At 36.7% G+C, this 19,965-nt stretch overlaps 1 protein-coding gene across 1 annotated transcript in view; it reads left to right on the forward strand.

Annotated features, from left to right (window-relative positions):
• Window positions 1-19,965, forward strand: part of DTWD2 (DTW domain containing 2) — a 107,232-nt gene that overhangs the window by 69,448 nt on the left and 17,819 nt on the right. The window contains exon 4 of the mRNA XM_060761940.2: window positions 762-951. Within this exon, the coding sequence (XP_060617923.2) occupies window positions 762-951 (190 nt within the window). The remainder of the gene's footprint in view (window positions 1-761; window positions 952-19,965) is intronic.

Below are 19,965 nucleotides of genomic sequence, written 5' to 3' on the forward strand. Positions count from 1 at the left end.
ATACAGCCTGGGAGATTAACATTGTGTTTAACATCAATATATATAAAATATGCCCAGTGATAATTCCCAAAGTAGTGTTGACAATACATGCACCCTACTATTACTTAACAATTCAACATAGAATCATAGAGTTAGAGAGGTCTGTTCCTATTTGAAGCTTCATTACATTGTCTACTGCAAACATGCTGCTGCAACTTGACACTTAAAAATATTTCTCCTCCTCTCTCTAACCAGGCCCCCAGTGCTATAAACCTTCCGGTTCAGTGGTTTTCAACCTGTGGGTCCCGAGATGTTTTGGCCTTCAACTGGTAAGCTGGTTGGGATTTCTGGGAGTTGTAGGCCAAAACACCTGGAGACCCACAGGTTGAGAACCACTTTTAGCTAGACCAGGCATGGGGAAACTTCAGCCCTCCAGGTTTTTTGGACAATTCCTAGAAATTCCAGCTAGCTTACTGGCTGTTAGGAATTGTGGGAGCAAAAGTCCAAAACACCTGAAAGCCCAAATTTGCCCATGCCTTTGGTAGGCAGTGGAAAAGTAAAAGGGGGCTGGTCAGTCATAAAAATCAAAAACCAGTTTCTTTGTTAGAGGCTTTATTAACTGGGCCATGCCAGCATTTAGAATTTAGAAGCCAGCAACACCTTAACTGTAATTGGGTACAAAGTTTGGTAACTGAGATTGAATGAGATGATATAGTTACATGTCTCATCTTCATTAGAAGAAAAACTGAAGTTTTGTTTTGTTTTTTTTTACATTTATGTAGGTACCCAGAGTTGGCATCTGTCTGCAAAAATTCAAATACCTTAATATTATACCCTGGAGCTGGAGCAACAAATTTGGAAGAAATAAATATAAACTCCTCTGATCCCTGTGTAATTATCATCATTGACGGGACATGGAGTCAGGCCAAGGATATATTTTTTAAGAATTCACTTTTTCGAATACCTAAACAGGTAAGTTTTAACACTGTATGTTTACAGTAATGTTTCTATATGTGTAAGTTTCAGTCAATGACTGATATCTATGATTGGAAAGGATGGGTAGCTGCCACACATAGCATGATGCTTCTCTTTGTATCCATATTGTTTTACATAGTACATGCATTCATGGAAGCAGTGCTGATGAGGTACCAGCATGTGTCTATGTGTACAAGGTAATAGATATTTTAGGTACTGTATACCTGTATACCTGGTGGTGCAATGGGTCAAACCACTGAGCTGCTGAACTTGCTGACAAAAAGGGAGCGGGGTGAGTTCCTGCTTCTTCAAACCTAGTAGTTCGAAAACAAGTGAGTAGATCAATAAGTACCGCTTCTGCAAGAAGGTAATGGCACTCCATGCAGTCATGCTGGCCACATGACCTTGGAGGTGTCTATGGACAATGCCAGCTCTTTGGCTTAGAAATGGAGATGAGCACCACTCCCCAGAGTCAGACATGACTAGACTTAATGTCAGGAGAAACCTTTACATTTACCTATACATATAGTGGTATGCTATAATTTTTCTCTTCACAGAAAAAAAAAACAGGATTTGAAACTGATAGAGACCTTATGTGGATGGCTGCATTAATTATGGCTTTCATTATGGTACTTTTACAAACAAACTTTTGTCATTTAACTTCTGCATTAGCACATTGTCAAAGAAGTGCTGGGTTCAAACAGGAAGGAAAAAAATCAAGGTATTTTGTAACAGGCCATAGTTTTGGCTACTACCTGTGCATTACCTGACTGCAGGTGAAAACCAGTTCCATCACCGCTTGTCACTGTTCTTTTGAAAACAGACAATTTGTTCCTCTATAAATGATTTATCATGATTGATATGTAGTCATTGGGTTCTAATGTGAAATCATAATGGCAGTTTAATCTTTTCTGCATACAGACTTTATTGGTATGATATTGTTTAAAAAGATTGATTTTGACATTTTAATAATGATGTACCAGCGTTTGCATTCTTTTGAAGTACTACATTTTACTTTCATCAATTAGGTGCTGGTTTTGTTGGCTGACAAACTGCCAATTTTTCATTCTCTTTCATTATACGAATGAAAGGTGCAGATGAAGAACTACCATTGTTTTAAAGAACATAACTTCCTTTCACTTACACTGAACCCAAGATGATGGATTTCACTATGCTCTTTAAAGGTCCAAGCCATGACTCATAAGCTACAAGGTCTAAATATGGGTCCTACGTAGTTTAGGATAAGGAATTGCTTTCCATGTCCCAGCACTGGAGGAAAAAAGAGAGATGAACTGGTGTAAGAGATGCTAGAGACAGCTGATTTGTGTGTAGATCCTATGGGCAGTTTGTTTGAAAGAATTACAACATAGGTTAGGTTTTGTGCCTAGATTCCATCCATTGGAAAATAGATATTTTAGGGGGTGCCAATTTTTGTTAAAAGAAAAGAAAACCTCATGAAACATCAATAGATTCAGGTACAAACCACTCAATAAAAACCTTTAAAAGAAGTATTTTCATGTAGGAGAAGAGCACTTCTTGTGTCAAAGCCCCAGGAAGGCTGGTGAAATTGCTCATTGGATCTGTCCAAGTTGACTAGGTACTACAATAGAAAACAGTTTGTGAAAAACAGGCCTGTTTCACACAGGACCGGATTAAGACCTTTAGATGGAAAATAATGTTTATTTTATATATTACTTTCATTTTATGTATACTTGAAATGTTTTCTCTTACTTTTTCTGATTGCAAAATCTTTTATTGTGGGAATCTCTTCTTGTGGAATTTAGTTTAGGTGCGCCATTTGCAGTTTTGCACCATATGGTCCATGGTAAATCTGGCAATGGAAAGTTTCTGTGATGCCCCATTCCCTTGATGTCCTAAACATGTGCTTATTTTGCTTAAGTGTTAATCCAGCCCCAGTTTCATGCTATGATCCCCACAAACATAATTTTGATTAAACACAAGGCAAGGGAATCTGTAGCCTGTTCAATGCGTTACATTCACCTTCCTTCTAGGCCTAGTGAACATAACCAATGATCGAATGCGTTTTTAGTTAAGCAACATATGGAAGACAACACATTTCACATCCCTGACCTAAAGATTCCTTTTTAAAATCATAATAGCGCATTGTACAAGAGCATCTACAACAATCTCTGTTCAGTAAAAGATGTATGTGGATGGTAACCTCATGACTTTCATAGGGTTCTTTAAGGCAAGGAAAAATCAGAAGTGGTTTTGCCAGTTCCTTCCTCAGAAATATAGCCTGCAGCATTAGGGGTCTTCCATCCAAGTACTAAGCAAGACTTAGTTTCCAAGATTAGGCAGTGGTTTCCAACCTGTGGTTTGTGGACCACCAGTGGTTCCCAAGAACTAAAATATGGTTTGCAGCCTCACCATTACTACATCGTTGCAAAGAGAGCAACTGGTCTCACAAAGCCCTCTTATAGCGCTGAGGCAACAGGGATGTAGGGAGGGGAGAGGCTGACTACCCATGAAAGGTGTGACAACAAGACTCCTGACTGCTGCTTCTCTTCCTCCTCCCTCCCCACATGGAGTGGAGCAGTTCCATGTGATGCCTAGAAGCGGGGGCACCTTGGTGTCTTCGTTTTTAGGCCTTTGCCTGGGGTTATTTGGGGTGCTGGTTCAGAAAATTGCATTGGATCAACCACATCAGCTCTAGATTATTAAATATGGTATTCTGTGGGTGAGCAGATGGTGACTACTGGATGGCATATGTTCTGTATCAAAAACTAGAGCTGATGTGGTCTATCCAATGCAATTTTCTGAATCAGCACCTCAAATAACCAAACCGAATATAAAGTTGACCAAAAATTGATTTGTAACCCTTTTGGTACTAATGTTGGAGAGTGGTCCTTGGTCAATGTGGTCCCTGGTTAAAAAAAAAAAAAAGGTTGGGAACCACTGCTTTAGGGTATTTAGGTCCAGTTCAGTAAAAAGTGCCTTCAGCTAACATAGTCCGATTATATTGACAATAGATCTTGTATGATTGATGGGAATGCCAAATTCAGCATGCTGTATAAACCTTTCTGACAGGGTTTAGGTTTTCACAGAACTTCTAGGTTGGGAAGTATAAGAACATACATCAAGTCAGACCATCATTCTGTCCTGCTTCTTGTTGGTTGAATGCTTTTGACAGAAGTCTTTCCCAACCCTTCCTTCACATGTCAGTGATTCAATTTGCTGGGAAGGGATGTGTTTACTACTGAGCCTCTGCCCTTCCCCTTCTCATAAGCTTTTAAAATGTCAAACATAATATGAATATATGGCAAAATTATAGAAGTCTCCATCTCTGCTCATATTGTGGTGCAGGTGCCAGAACGAAGGACTATAAATAGAATATCTAATGGTTTGTATCTCATTTGAGAAAGATGTAATATTGATAGTGCCGCGTATGCCAAATCAGTTAACATAAAAGGCTCTCCACCACAATCCTGAGCTGCTATCTTTTTCATCTGCCATTTAAAGTGTTCATTTAACTTTTGTTTATTAGTTTTATTAATTTTAGAGTGGCTTTCATGGCCTCGGGCCTGCAAGAAGAGCAACTTATGTTAATGCATCTTGAAGCATTATAGAGAGAGATGAATGAAAGGGAATTAATACATCGTTCTATCTTACAAGTTTAGTAGTACTAACTTTCAGTTTCATCTACTCTAAAACTCTCATGTAATGTATTCTTAGATTCCTTCCACATTCATTTTTTGTCTGTTACAATTTTATTAAAATATTATTATCGTTTATTTTTTGTTAAGGACTTGCTCATGAGTTGAGTGGGAACCATTAGTATGATTTTGAGCTTGATGATCTTGATCACTACAGAGGAATGGCTTGACCTTCAGAAATGATACTCAGTTCTAGGGTTGTTTCCTTGTTTGCCTTGGAATTCAGTCTTCAAAGGGGTGGTTTTTTTCAGGACCACAGGAAGAACAAGCAATGGTTTGCTGCCACAATCCTGCAGTTGTCAGGGAGAAGGAATGCATCATCTAATATAAAAAATTGGAGATGTGTTGGATGTGTTGGGATGTTTGAAGCTGTATATAGAGTGCAGAGTATGTGGACATTGTACAGCCCTCCAGATGTTGTCCAATTGCAACTTCCAGGTTTCTTCGCTTATCACCATGCTAGCTAGGATGGGAGTTGCAGTCTAAGAACATCAGGAAGACCACACCATTGCAATCATTGTTCTAAGACAGAGTTATAACAGTTGCTGCCTGTTATAGTGTCTCTTTGCTGCTAATATGCCTTTTTTCATATGTTTATAAATAAAACAAATACTACAAAAACACCACACATCCTTACTCTTCTTTCATTCAAAAGACAGAAGGAACATTTTGAAACCCTTTAGAATTTCTTACATGATACTGGAAGGCTTTGTGAGGTAGGATGGTAGAGTTAACAATATGCTGCTAACAATGGAAAATCATGAAAATGACTGGGTACATAAAGTATAACATTGTATTTGCCAATTCACAGAGGGGGGACCTATTTAGGAATATGTGCTCATCACATTAAAAATAATACATTTGCTGCAACCAGAGTAATGAATATTGGGATAATGTGGGTTAAATTCAGTTATTAGTCCTAATTCGAACAGACCTGTTAAATCAATGGGAGCTTGTTACGTCAACTTCACATAGGTTCCATTGATTCAGTGGGTCTACTTAAATTGGGACTAACAATTGGATGTGGGCAAAATATTTACCTTTAAGTGCATCTTATCTTTTGACTTCAGGGAGCCAAACCAAGCCCAAGTTTATGTCAAGCTTTAGTAGACTCAGATAACTGGATAAGAAGTTGCTTCTGTGAAATAATTCATTTTTATTAAAACAATATTAAAATGGTCTTTCTTCTTCTATTATATATAGACAGTCAATTGATATTACAGAATATAAAATCTTCCTCTGAGATGCCTAGATTAAAAGATGGAATATAAATTGAATAAATAATTATAGGGAAATGCGGAAAAAATATTTTTTCACTGTCAGAGAGCTTGAATATTCATGAGTGCTTGATTCACACAATCAAACCAGTATGCTAACTAAAAATGAGCATAGAGTGAATTAATACAGAGATTATGGCTATGTAGTTGCTTTCTGGCATTGCTAATTGACCCCTAATTTTTAATATGCAAAACATCCCAGAATTGATTGGGTAGCTGAATTATAAAAAGGGGCTGTGTTTTGCTTTGGTGTTTAGGGAAATGAACACCATGCTTTGCCATGTATTCCATTACTATCAGACCATGTTTTCAGCATTCCAATTTAATTGTGGCAAACAGTCTTGTAAAATGAAGCGTGTTGAACTTTAAAAGTATTTCCCTCTGTAAATGCAGACAAAGAACTTTCTGATCACTTAACATCTAGTTCTGTGCTGCTTTTTAAAAAAATCCTCTTCGAAGCTATATAAAGCTATTGAAAGGGGGGACGGAATAACTCTTGTAAGAGTTCATAATATTGTTACTTTTCATGAATTTACGTATGAGAAGAACTGTAACATTCTGTTGCGGCTATCACCAAAAGTTATTGGTGCATGAACCATAGCTTTTATTTATAGCTCAAAATATCAACCAAACACTGGTTGAAAGAGCTTCCTCTATTTTATTTCCATTAATACAAAGATTATATTATTACACTATTTTGTTACAATCAAAATGTCTAACCCTTTGAGAGTCAACTATAAAACACAGAAATAAAGTACACTCCATGTTTTTCTTCTTCAGAAACAATGTAGTATGCCTTGCTTTTTCCAGAGAATGACTTAGTTTTCATTGTTTCTTTTATTCTGCTAGCCTTTCTTTGCTTCTGGCATTATTAAAAAGTTTTATAATGACATAAAAATTAAATATTAAGGTATTTTCATTGTCACAAATTACACACATTACAAGAAAATTGGAGCAAAATATTTTAGCATCCAGGGGTAAACCAAAAATGGGTAACTTGGAAGCCCCAGAACAGACTCAGAAATGAGAGTTGGCAGATGAAAAGACAACCTGGCAAAATGGTACTACCCTGAAGAATCCTCCACCTAGTGTGACTGTGGAGCAGAACAAACAACTTCGCATATGTATGCTTGTCCATGATGCCCTACCTCATGCACAGAGGAAGAATTGTTTAAAGCTACAGACAATGCGGTTGCTGTTGCCCTTTTGTGGTCAAAAATTATTTAACCACTTATGTTCTCGCTATTTTTATCAGTTTTATACTTATTTACGAACTGCTTTTGACATTAAATAAATAAAGCATCATGGGAGTTGTAGTCTGCATCAGTCCTTTTTGGCCGAGAAGGCTAAAGACCTTACAAAACTATGGCTCCCAGGATCACATACCTTTGAGCCATTGTGGATGAAGTGGTGTCAAACTGCATTTATTTGACTGTATAGATGCACCCTTTGATTGAAGACTAGAAATATACTTTCTTAGATGTATAATACTGCTGAAAATGGCAGTCATACATTTAATTTTCTCCTCCCCTTCTCTATTAACTTATGCCTGCAATCCAAATATATGCATTTACATTGATTGCACCTTAATGTAGATTACCGAGGCAGCCTTCTCAAAACTTCCAAGATTCTCATGGAAACTAGACATTGAGAAAATAGACTTCTTAGGACATTTTTTTTTATCTAGATGGTGACAGAAAATATGTTCTTTGACTGGTGCCCATTCCACCCTATTTACTCCATTTACTGCCATGTTATTTACTCAATTCACTGCCATGCCACTGTCTTCTTGCACTGGTATAGCTCCAACCAGACCTGTAGCCAGGGGAGGGGGGATAAGAGTTGAACTTTTATTGCTACAAATTAAGAAGTATTGGAATTACTTAATAGATCAGAACCTTTGTAGATATGTTGATCCACCAAAGAAGATCCACAGTATTCAAATGAAGCAAGTCTTCACTGTTCTGCTCTTTTTATATACTTTTTAATAGTGCATCTTGCTAATTAAAATTGGTTGCCATTTGGTTAGAACTTTTGTTGATCAGTATCACACTCTATGGGTTTGCAAAGCTATCTTTTTTTTTTTAATTGTCAGAGGAAGTAGACAGACCTATGTATGCAATGCTTAGCTGAAAGGCAGCTTTTAAATTTAGCTTTCTGGTTTTGTGTTTGGGTTTCCACATGCTTCACAGGAGAGCATATTACCCAGCGGTGTATTTTGTATGGGCATAACTGTGAGCGGCTCTGAAGGGCTTCACATGCGCCACAGTTATCCTTGCGGCAGCTGTCATGGTTGGCAAAGGAGATACAAAAGAAGTGCAGCATTAACTGGCCTAGTAGATACAAATTAGTTCAGTGAAGGGGACACGTTGGTGTGCACAGCAGGTGTGGTCGCACAGATAGGCGACTGGTATTTTGCACAAAGCAATCACTCTGCTCTGTGAGATACCCTGCTTTTTACGAAGGGTGATGTGCATGGCATGGTAGGAACAGATGGCTAAAAAGTACTTGACCTTATTACTTCATTATAAATGCAAAAAGAAGTTTCAAACTGTAGAGTGAAATGATTTTACTTTCTAAGCCATGTGTATTCCTGGCTGTTACAGCTTATCTATGGTAGAAGGATAAGAAATCTAATAATTAAAATGTATATTGATATTTAATCAATGACTCACAGGCCAGGGTCTGTAACCTGATTTTGTAGTCTGCCTGATAAGCTGTCAGAAGGAAAGATACTCTGGAAGCCATGCCTTCAGGGCCGAAAGCATATCACTGCCAGGGCTTTCTGATGCCTTTCTGTCACTTCGACTATTATAGCATCAGTTCAATTAAAGTCATGTCAAATGACAAAGAGTGTATCCTTCTCAAATAAAAGAGTGCATCCTTCTCAAATATAAACCAAATGAAACAATTTTCCAAAGACCCAACCTGCAGTACAGATACCCTGCTCCCAGTATCAGGAACGGAGTGGAATACACTGGGAGAGGTGGCTACTGGTGAAGGGGCAATATTTCAGAATTCATGTAAGCAGAAGGGCCTTTTTCTCTGTTCCCTTATGATCTATTTATTATCTATCTTTCTATCTATCTGTCTGTTTATCTATCTATCATCAATTTCATTTATACATTGCCTTTCTCCCTGAGTGTGATCCAAGCTAGCTCACTAAAATAATCAGTTAAAAAGCCTGGGAAATATTGTGTTAAATATTGCATACATGACAGGACACAGTGTTGTTTTGAGACCTGATGGTGGACTTGCTTATCTACTACACAGTGGGCCCTCGGCATCTGTCTGTGTTTGGTTCCAAGACCGCTATAGATGGCAAAATTCTTCCATTATACATCCCATTATACACAGTGACATAATAAAGTGGCATCCCTGATATAAAATGAACAAAAACAAGGTTTGCTTTTGGGATTTTTTTTCTCTTTTTGGAAATTCTTTCAACCATGAATGGTCAAAAGCATGGATGAAAAATAATTTTTGTGTGCCTGCATTCAAATTTAATTTGGATTGTCATATTTTCTTTTAGAACCATTAATACTTACTAATGCACAAATCCCAGCAAAGGAACTACAGTGGATATGGGCTCATCTACATTGATCATTTAGGTTGGTGGGTGTGAGGATGGATCAGCCTGCAGATGTCTACAAAATGCACATGGACTGATCCAGTTTAATCTGGGGAAAGCTGCATAATGTGACAGTATCCTGGGTTAACATTCTTTGGGGATGGGGGAGAGAGATGGGACACTGAGTCTAATTACAAGAGTCAGGTTCTCCCCTGAATTATGGCAGTCCGTGCAGCTGTCCCGTGTTTCTGGGCTCAGGCGGCCTAGGTATGCAGGATATTACTCCCCTCTAGTTCCTTCCCTTCGTGGCAACAGAAGTGACGCTGTGATCTTTCTTATTATGGGGCCTTCATTTTCCTCTTTCCATGTTTTGTGACTCATGAAGGAGGATGAAAAGAGGGTAATATCTAGAGGACAAAAGTACTATTTCCTAGATGCCCTCATCTGTCTTCCATTTTCTGTCCTTTAATATTTTCTGTGCTGATAGGTCAGTAACTTTCAGGCTACATATAGTAGAGTCTCACTTATCCAACCTCCGCTCATCCAATGTTCTGTATCATCCAACGCAGTCTTCCTCTTGCCTGGATCCACAGCTGTTTCAATACATTGTAATGTTTTGGTGCTAAATTCGTAAATACAGTAATTACTACATAACGTTGCTGTGTATTTAACTGCTTTTTCTGTTGATTTGTTGTAAAACATGATGTTTTGGTGCTTAATTTGTAAAATTATAACATAATTTGATGTTTAATAGGCTTTCCTTAATCTTTATTATTCAACATTTTTGCTTATCCAATGTTTTGCTGGCCCATTTATGTTGGGTAAGCAAGACTCTATGTATATACAAGCAGTCCCTGAGTTACATACATCCAACTCACAAACAACTCATAGTCACAAACTGAGATAAGACAACAGGAATTGAAAAAAATCTACCTCTCGGAAGGGAAATTCACTCCCAAGAGAGTTATTATCAGGAAAAGGTGTCTCCACTGAAGTTTTATCACCAATCCTTGTTTCCACAACAAGCCAGTTTTTTCCAAACCAATTATCACAGGGATGGAAAATGAGGTGAAATCTTTTGAACAGTGGCACAGACTGCAAAACAAACCCCACAGGGGTGTTAATCCTTCCTTATGCTATCCAAAGCTGATATATATTTGGCTGGAGTTTCACTTAAAATATACCTGTCCTGACTTACAAACAAATGCAACTTAAGAACAAGCCTGCAGAACCTATCTTGTTCATAACTTGCCAGTGTATTGGATTATAAAGTGTGAAGTGTGTAAACAGTTTAGATTTGAATAAACAATAGTGAGATAGTAAACAAATATCAAGAAGTAAGCCAATATAAATGACAGGAGGCTACTATATAGCAGCCTAGAATCCCAGTATTAAATACACTTCCTTAGGAATAAATTCTGCTGATTTCAGTGTACTTTCAAATAACTGTGTAGTCTGAAGCAATCAGTAGGCTTACTGCACCAATTATTTCAGTGGAAAGAGAGTTCCCCTTCATTTGTCCTTCATTGTTACTTTTCAGACTTCTACAGTTAAAACTATAGTCTTTTTTCTTATTAGATGTACCATCGGTTTTGCAGTTCATATTATAAGGTATGATAAGCATGATAAAATTCTGTCATACAAAATGATAGCTCCTTTTTCATAAACCAATATATTTCATCCTGTACTCGATAATTTTGAATACATTTGGCAAAAGAATAGTAATCAGAAAAAGGAGTTCTTCCTATAATAACCTTACTCTGTGGTTGTAATCCCATATGGGTTGAAAAATCAATTTATTACTTATCTTTTCATAAATTAATAATCCATCAACTGTCTCAGCTCCATTATCTTTCCTAAAAATTTCCTTGCATGTGTCCTTCAAAATCACTTGAACTTGTCCTTCAAAATCACATTAGCCCTTTTTGTCTAGGGCTTCTATGGGATTCCCAAGGTCATAATTCTGTAAATGCCATTTTATTTCTCTGATAGCTATTATTGAAGTTAGTCGTTCTAAAGAATACACCCCAATATACACATACCCATTCTGGCACTATTCTTTCAGTAATGACATGGAATCTCAGAACAAACAAAGAAAATGGCATGCTATGTTTCTTTCATTTTACTGGGACTATGTTTTTGGATAATGGCCGACAAAACATATGAGTCAGTGTGGCTCATTGACTAACCCTTTGACATGCTCACATTTTGCTTTTAAAGAAGAAGAGAAGCCTTTAGATTTGAAAAGCAGACCTTTTCAAAAGGACACATCTTTTCATTTTATAAAGAACACATTTTCCACCAAAAATTGCTAAAGCTCAGACTTAAAATTCTTTGTTTAGTTGTAGTTTAAAGCTGAACAGCGAGGAATGAAAAGTCATCATGAATTTTTTCAGTTGTAATTATTCCTCATTCAAGTAACAAACCAGATTTCTGTTTTTAGGTGAAATGAGAGAGGTTGTAATATAATGTCTTTGCATTTTGGAAGACCACCATATGCTCCCAGATAATTTCACCAGCCAGTTATTTAGTTAGTGGAACTCATTGTACAAATATGAGATTTTATGACTACGTTTTAAGTGAAATTGCATCTTGCTGGAGTTGTAAGCTGACTTGAGTCTCCCTATGGCGATGAGAAAGTCGAGAATACATGCAGCAAATAATAAATAAATAAATAAATAAACTGCCATGTGGAGCTATCAAAGATATAGCTATATTAGTATCCTGCAACATAAAAAAGGAAAGAAGGGAGGGAGGAAGAGGGAAGATGAGAGAAAAAGAAATGTAATAAACCCTAATTTCATTAGGTTGTATTTTCATTTTTTTTTTAAAAAAAATTGTGTCAAAAGCATTACTCAAATAAGAGAAAACCGATAAAATAGAGGGAGCACAAGCGGCTAAACAATTTTAGACCAAAAAAAAATTTTTTTTACATGAGCTTTTGTGAATATACAATCACTTGCATGGATGGTGGACAGAGTGGTAATAAATGTTACGGGTCAGTCAACATTACTGTGCCAAATAGGTAAAAACACACTGAATTTATAGCACTATGATTGGAAAAAAATACAATTTGTTTCAAAGGTTATTCCTAACTCTGTTACAGTTAGATATACTCTCTGAAACAATGATTATTTTTTTCAGAAAAAACACCCTGCAATCCTGATTCGAAGTACTGCAGTTCGAATATCCTCTAGGCTTTCAGTTTTTTAAAAGAAAACAATTCCCTCATCTTTTTCTGTACTTTATTTCTATTTCATTGGATTCATTTTTATTCTTTTTGTCTTTTGCTCCTTACACTGAGGTTGTAGCAAAGTCTTTTTGTTTTGTTTTTTTCTTTATAACATTGCCCAAATTGGATCTCTTCTTTCTGCTTCCTCTGCTAAGATCGTAGTTCATGTTTGCTCATTTCTTGCCTTGATTGTTGTAATCATCTTTTTACTAGTCTTCCGTGATCTGGTTTCTATACAGTATTTTTCTGCTAAGATTATCTTTTTGGCCCATTGCTTTGATATCTCTTCATTGGTTATCCATATCTTCTAGGATTCAGTACAGTCTTCTTGTTTTTATGTCAAAAGTCCTACACAACCTAGCTCTCCACTATCTTTCAGCTTGTATTTCTTTTTCCCAGCCCACTCAGGATTTGTGTTCAAGGAATCTCAGACTTCTTGCCGAATCAAGTTTTTCCTTTTCTTAAGTTCAGCTCCATGCTCCTGGAATGGCCTCCCTGAACATTTGCACTCTCCTCCTTTCCTCATTATTTTAAAATCTAAATTAAAAAGCTATTTTTGAAAGCTTCTGGAATTTTATAGAGATATTATTTTTGGTCCAGTATATTTTGAGTATGCATAAAGCTTTTTAGTTTGCTTTATATTATATTGTATTTTTTTATTTTATCATGGCAGTAAATGGAGTTTTGTAGAGTTATGTCTATAGCAGGATTCACTGTTATTTGGTTGTGTTGTACAGTGCTATGTACATTGTATGAATTAATGACTAAAAACAACAACAAGGACAACAATATTCCTTTTCAAATTTAGACTCTGATCACTGTTTGTATATGAATTTTGCTGGGCACATTGTGCCACCCTTTAAACTTTACTGATATGTAATAAATGGTAATGTCAGTAATAATAAAATGAGAATCCAAAATCATTCAGTGAGATGGAAGGAACAGAAATACTCTTCCTGCATTACACAGAAGTTGTTTTGGAGAAAAAAAATAACAACTCCAGCTTTGACACCTGCAGTTTTACCATCTGGCTCTGAAAAAAATGGTTATTTGTCACTGAAATGAGCTAGAGGGATTTACTCTTAAGTCCATAAAGTATCATTTCCCAATACAGAAAGAATGTTCTCCCTCTCACCCGCAATACATTTGTCATCTAAATTATTTTTTCCCTTTAGGCTGGTTATAATTTTTTACTCTCTTCTAAATGGCATACTGATAAATATAAGTACTTAACCAACACATTCTTGCTATGGTATGTTTTGTTTCTAAAAATTAGGGACTAAAAATTCCAGGCATTTTCATTGTGTCCTTTTACCTTTTGTTTGGTTTTCTTTTTAAAAAATAATAAAACAGATAAATAAATCTGTATAGCTATACCATATGGTATATGTAAAAATAAAATACTGATGAAATACATATGGTGAAGGTATCAATTAACTAATGACTTGAGGCATGTAGTATGCATTGTTCTTTTCTATAAAAATTTATACCCATCTCACAGTTTAGAATAGATAGATATAATTCATGACAGTGGAGTGATATAGTTTAAGGGAGAATAGGAACCTCTTTAAAGGGGAGAACCTCTTGGTGATGTTTGAAAATCTTTTCATAAGTATTCCTTGAATTATTCAAATGAACTGCTCATTTTCTTTAAAAAACAGAATTAGATAAGTTTAGTAACTGATATGTAAACCTAGAAATACTTGTTTCAAATCAGGAATTATGAAATCCTTGAGTGAAGTGATTTTAGACGTACAGGCGGCCCCCGAGTTACAAACAAGATAGATTCTGTATGTTTGTTCTTAAATCGAATTTGTATGTAAATCAGAACAAGTACATTTTTAAAGTGTAACTCCAGACACCCACACACATGTATGTATGTATATGTTCAAGCTTTGCATAGCATAGGGAAGAGGTAAGACCCCTGTTGTATTTGATTTGCTGCCTGTCCCTCTGTTCAAAAGATTTCTGCCCCTGAGATAATTGGATTTTGAATTTTTTGGCTTGTTGTAGAAACAAAGATTGGTGAGAAAGCTTCTGTGGAGATAACTTTCTCTATGATAACTCTTTCAGGAGTTAATTACATTTCCTAGGGGTAGATTTCTTTTTCTTCCTGCTGTCTCACCCCCATTTGTAACTATAAGTCATTTGTAAGATGATGATTGTAACTTGGGAACTGCCTGCATCCCATTCTTTTGAAGAAAAAAAGGTGCTAAACTGCATTTTCTGCAATTGCTGTTAGAGATGATTGAAGCTATCCTTAGTGTAGCTTCATTTTTTCCTGCATTTTCCAGAAAACAACTTGAATCTTAGAAAAATGTCCGAAGTCAATCTGGGACCTTACAAAGATGTCCCCACCTTGACATCTTTCAAAAATCACCTATTAACAAAGATGATAGAGGTGGGAAAGAATGTGCCCTCTTTCAGTATCTCCAGATTGCTTTCATTGCTGCAGTGAAATAACAGAAGTGGACAGTTTTGGGACTGCTTTGGCTTGCAAAGTTAGCCAGTTTTCAATAGGCTTTCATATTTGGTTCTCAGCTTTTTTGCTTCACAAACCTGCTTTCCAGTATTTGTGAAGCTGTCTTGCATTGAGCTTCTCTAGTTTTGACTTTTATCAGATCCTAAAGATGAATGCCAAAAATTTTCAGGTAAATATGTATGAGTTTATGAGATGGTTGCATTTTAATGTTAATTGTGGCGTGCTTTGATTACCCGATACAAACCGACCTCCTGGTGTGGATTTCCTTCTCTGCTTCTGTCTTTTGCCACCGCTGTTTAAATTTTGGAAGGAAAGATTGGAAATAAGAGTAGTATTGGATTTAGCTCATAAGAAAATAAGCAAATCAGGAAATCAATGAGTTTCTGACAGTTGTGCCGCAAGTTTAAGGTAAAAGATTTAAGATGTAATATACTGTATTTCTTCAATTCTAAGAGACACTTTTTTCCTATATAAATATCTCTAAAATTAGTGAGTATTAGAGTTGCAGTTTTATCTTATGTATGCTGGTGGCCTCGACCTTGAAGGAGATGGGGGTGGCTGACAGGGAGCTCTGGTGTGGGCTGGTCCATGCGGTCATGAAAAGTAAGAACCGACTGAACAAATAAACAATACATGGTGGTGGCACTGAAATTAGAGTGCATCTTACAATCAGTTGTGACTTACAATGGAATAAATACGGTTTAACCTGATATTTGCTATTTTTTCTCTGTGTCGTTTAGACCAAGGCTTCTTACACTTTTTCACTCACGATCCTTTTATTTATTTATTTATTTATTTATTTACAGTTCTTATATTCCGCCCTTCTCACCCCGCAGGGGACTCAGGGCGGATTACAGTAAACACATATATGGCAAACATTCAATGCCAGTTTGACAAACAACATTTAACACACAAATACACTGAGGCTATTTAACTTTTTTCTGGCCGCCAGGGGAGCTGCTGCTTTTCATCATCCATCAACGACACCGATCAAGTTCTTCCGAATTCCACATTCCCCGGAGTCTTTTTTCTTTATGGCCTCATAAATTAGTTAAATTTAGCCTCCCACACAAGGTGGTACCTTATTTTCCTACTTGACAGATGCAACTGTCTTTCGGGTTGCAAAGGTCGACAATGGGCTACACAATGGCTGGACACCCACTCCAGCCCGGGCTGGCTTCGAACTCATGACCTTTTGGTCAGAGTGATCTTAATGCAGCTGACACTCAGCCAGCTGCGCCACAATCCCGGTGCCAAGAAATTTCCCTTCCAAGAAATTTTTACATAATCCTGAGTATATAAGTATAGAAAATAGATATAAAGATCAAACATTCCCTGATCATAAATAAGCATTTTCAAGGCTTGCTGCACAAGCTAATTTTCCTTTTTAAGAAATGCAGAAATACTAAAAAATGTTTGAAGCTAAGAAGGCAAGCCATCTTCCTCATTGCTGTATGTGATGTGTGGAATGAGAATGCTCAGTAGCTGGGGAATGTGGAGTAACAGGTGGAAAACAAAAATGGAACATGCCCGAGGGGGAGGTATGCTCTCCTTAAAGCAAATGTAGATGGAATTCTGAAATGGAGCATTCATTTTTGGATGAAGCGACATCGCCACACTTTTGTAGGTCGGTTTGTTTCCATCTGTTTTGTATGTGTGTCATGATTACTTTTTCTATGTCACAGATATGTTCACCGAAATCAATATGCCTATGCTGCTTCTTTCCATTTTATTACAAAATAATGGCAAGGATGAGATGATATTGTTCTCATGTTGGACCTGACCCGAAGCCAGTCACTTTCATTGGGTAGCTTATTGTTAAGGGAAACTTGAGGCACAAACACAATTTTGTGACTGTTATCCTCATATATTTTGCCTTTCTTTATTGGTAATTGTCCATTAACTTTAGATTTAATAAATTTCAGCCAATTCTTCATAATTTTGTGAATCAAAAATGAACAAAGATTTTAATAATATCTGCTAAAATATTTTCTATCCCTCCAATTAAAATTGTCTCACGAATTTTATTAATATATATTACTTCATTCTTAGGTCTGTGTGTAATCAGTATCATTAACAAATAACGTTAAGCAATGGAAGCAACAATAATTAGGGGCTTTGACAATACAATAAAGGCGTTTCCTTAAATGTTTCTGATATTTACCATTAATTAAAGTTCAATATGGTATACATTTTATTTATTTCATGGCCCTAGCTTGAAATTCTTATTCTCCTCTGTGCCTCCATTTCCTTGCAGCCCTTTTCATGTACATTAATTATTAAAAGAATAGCACTGCATAAAATATTGATCTGTTGCCTGACATTCATTTCAAAAATATATGCAGAGCAAAAAGGTAATGTGAGGAGACTTTTCAAGAAATAGCTTTTCCTTTTTTCTTTTGCTTCAACAAAGATTTAAAAATGTTAATTCTGTTTTAATAGCTTATTAAAGTTTATTAATAGCTATGCTGTGAGATTTTTCAAAAGGATGCCAATTTTATTAAAAATTGAAACGTTGACCTGTCAGAGATAAAGTCTCTTTAAAATGAAATGATTTTAGTGGCAATTGATCCTCCACAAAAAAAAAATACTTTGATCAATTACAATACTAGGGCAAGAAATAGGCTACCTATGAACATGGTGTTGCTGAGAAACGTATTTTTAATAGAATAGAGAAGCATGTAAGATACAGGGTATCACATTTTAAAAAAATGTAATTTCTTTCCAATATGGATGATCGCTGTAAGAGAACATGCAGTCATAATATATTAACTGCACATTTCAATAGCCAAAAAAATAATTACTTGCACCATCCTGGAAAAGGAATAAATTCTAACTATTTCTCATTATTATGCGAAGATTTAAGCTATTGACACCACGAGGTGAAAGCTAACATGGTATAGCAATTTGAGTGTTGGACTAGTACTCTGGGAGACAAGGGTTCAAGTCTTTGCACAATGAAAGGAACCCACTGGGTGACTTTGGGAAATGCCACACTCAATTAATCTATAAAAAAGACAGTGAAAAACTTCCTCAGAATAAATAAATCTTGCAAAAACAAAAAGAACTTGTGGGTCACCATATGTCAGAATCAATTTGACAGCATAGTGCAGTAAATTATTCATCTATTCTGTATCTATACCTAGAGTTGAAGTAATAGACTGCCTAATTATTTGAGCCCATTATCTGGAAAAGGAGTAGATAAGCCCCAAACAAGGATTGCTCAGCTCTTATATGAAGATAAAACTATTTTATTCTACCGCAGTGTTTTCCCTACTACCTACATACAAGTTGAGTCTTAACTATTGGGAACTTTAGTAAGAGAAAAACATGCAGAAACAGTATTTATTCAACATCTAGGGGTGAAAGAAGGAACTATTAAGTATGTTACCACAACACTCATTTCCATTTCAATCTGGCTTCAGGACAGGACATGGAACATAAACAGCTTTGGTCGCCTTGGTGGATGATCTACGCCGAGAACTAAATAGAGGGAGTGTTAACTATCTTGGACCTCTTTGAACTTTCAGCAGCTTTTGATACCATTGACAATTGTATCCTCCTGGAACGTTTCAAAGGGATGGGGCTAAGAGTGTTCTGCAGTGGTTCTGGTCCTTTCTTTTGGTTTGTAACCAGAAGGTGGTGTTAGGGGAGTCCTGCTCGACCCCATGGTTGCTAAACTGTGAGGTCCTGCAGGGCTCATCATTATCCTTGATGTTATTTAACATCTACATGAAACCTCTGGGAGAGATCATCCGGAGTATTGGGGTTTGGTATCACCTGTTTACCACCAAGACCTTGGAGGTTACTGAAATTGTAATACTTTAACATCCGTAGGGATACCAAGGTGCTTGTTTATAAAGCTATTGCCCTCCCAACCCTGCTATACGCCTGTGAGACATGGACTATCTACAGATGTCACATGCAACTCCTAGAACGGTTCCATCAGCGTTGCGTCCTAAAAACCTTCTAAAAGCCTACCTTTGTGACCGTATCTCTCCATGAACCAACCCGGGACCTTAGGTCTTTGGGGGAGGCCTTCCTTTTGCCCTGCCAATCTCACAATATCGTCTTGTGGGCACAAGGGAGAGAGCCTTCTCCTCTGTGGCTCCCTGACTCTGGAACACATTGCCTGGAGAGATCGGGAAAGCCCCTGTTTTCCCTACTACCTACGTTTAAAAAGAACCTTAAAACCTGGCTCTTCTGCTGTGCCTTTGGCGAGTAGGTAGACAACATGACACTATTGCTCCTCTCAATGTGAAGTTTAGTTCTATAACCCTGTGTGTCTCCATGAGCTCCCTGCAAATAACTTGCTCCTATTTTTATCTCATTAGATTTTTTTTAAACATTTTATCCTGTACATGTGGCCCGCCCACTGTTACTGCGATTGTGTTTATTGTAATGTTATTTTGTTACTGTATTCATATGTTTTTTAAATATAATTTTGATGATTTTGCTTGTCGTTTATGTTTTGGTTTTATTTTGCTGTAATATGTTGTCTGGACTTGGCCCCATGTAGGCCGCTCCGAGTCCTCATTGGGGAGATGGTGGCGGGTTATAAATAAAGATTATTATTATTATTATTATTACTACTACTACTACTTATGATTTTGCTTGAATGCTTCAACAGATCGGAAAGGTAGCACTAAATCCAAAATAGCAAATTTAGGTTATTGGCGCTATCAGTCCTCCCACCCCTTACCTATATTCTAAAATCCAGAATAGATGTATGCATCTGTTTTTCTAATGGATCCTATGCTGTATGAGATGCA

The sequence above is a fragment of the Anolis sagrei genome, chromosome 2, assembly GCF_037176765.1.
Source record: "Anolis sagrei isolate rAnoSag1 chromosome 2, rAnoSag1.mat, whole genome shotgun sequence".
Lineage (NCBI taxonomy): Eukaryota > Metazoa > Chordata > Lepidosauria > Squamata > Dactyloidae > Anolis > Anolis sagrei.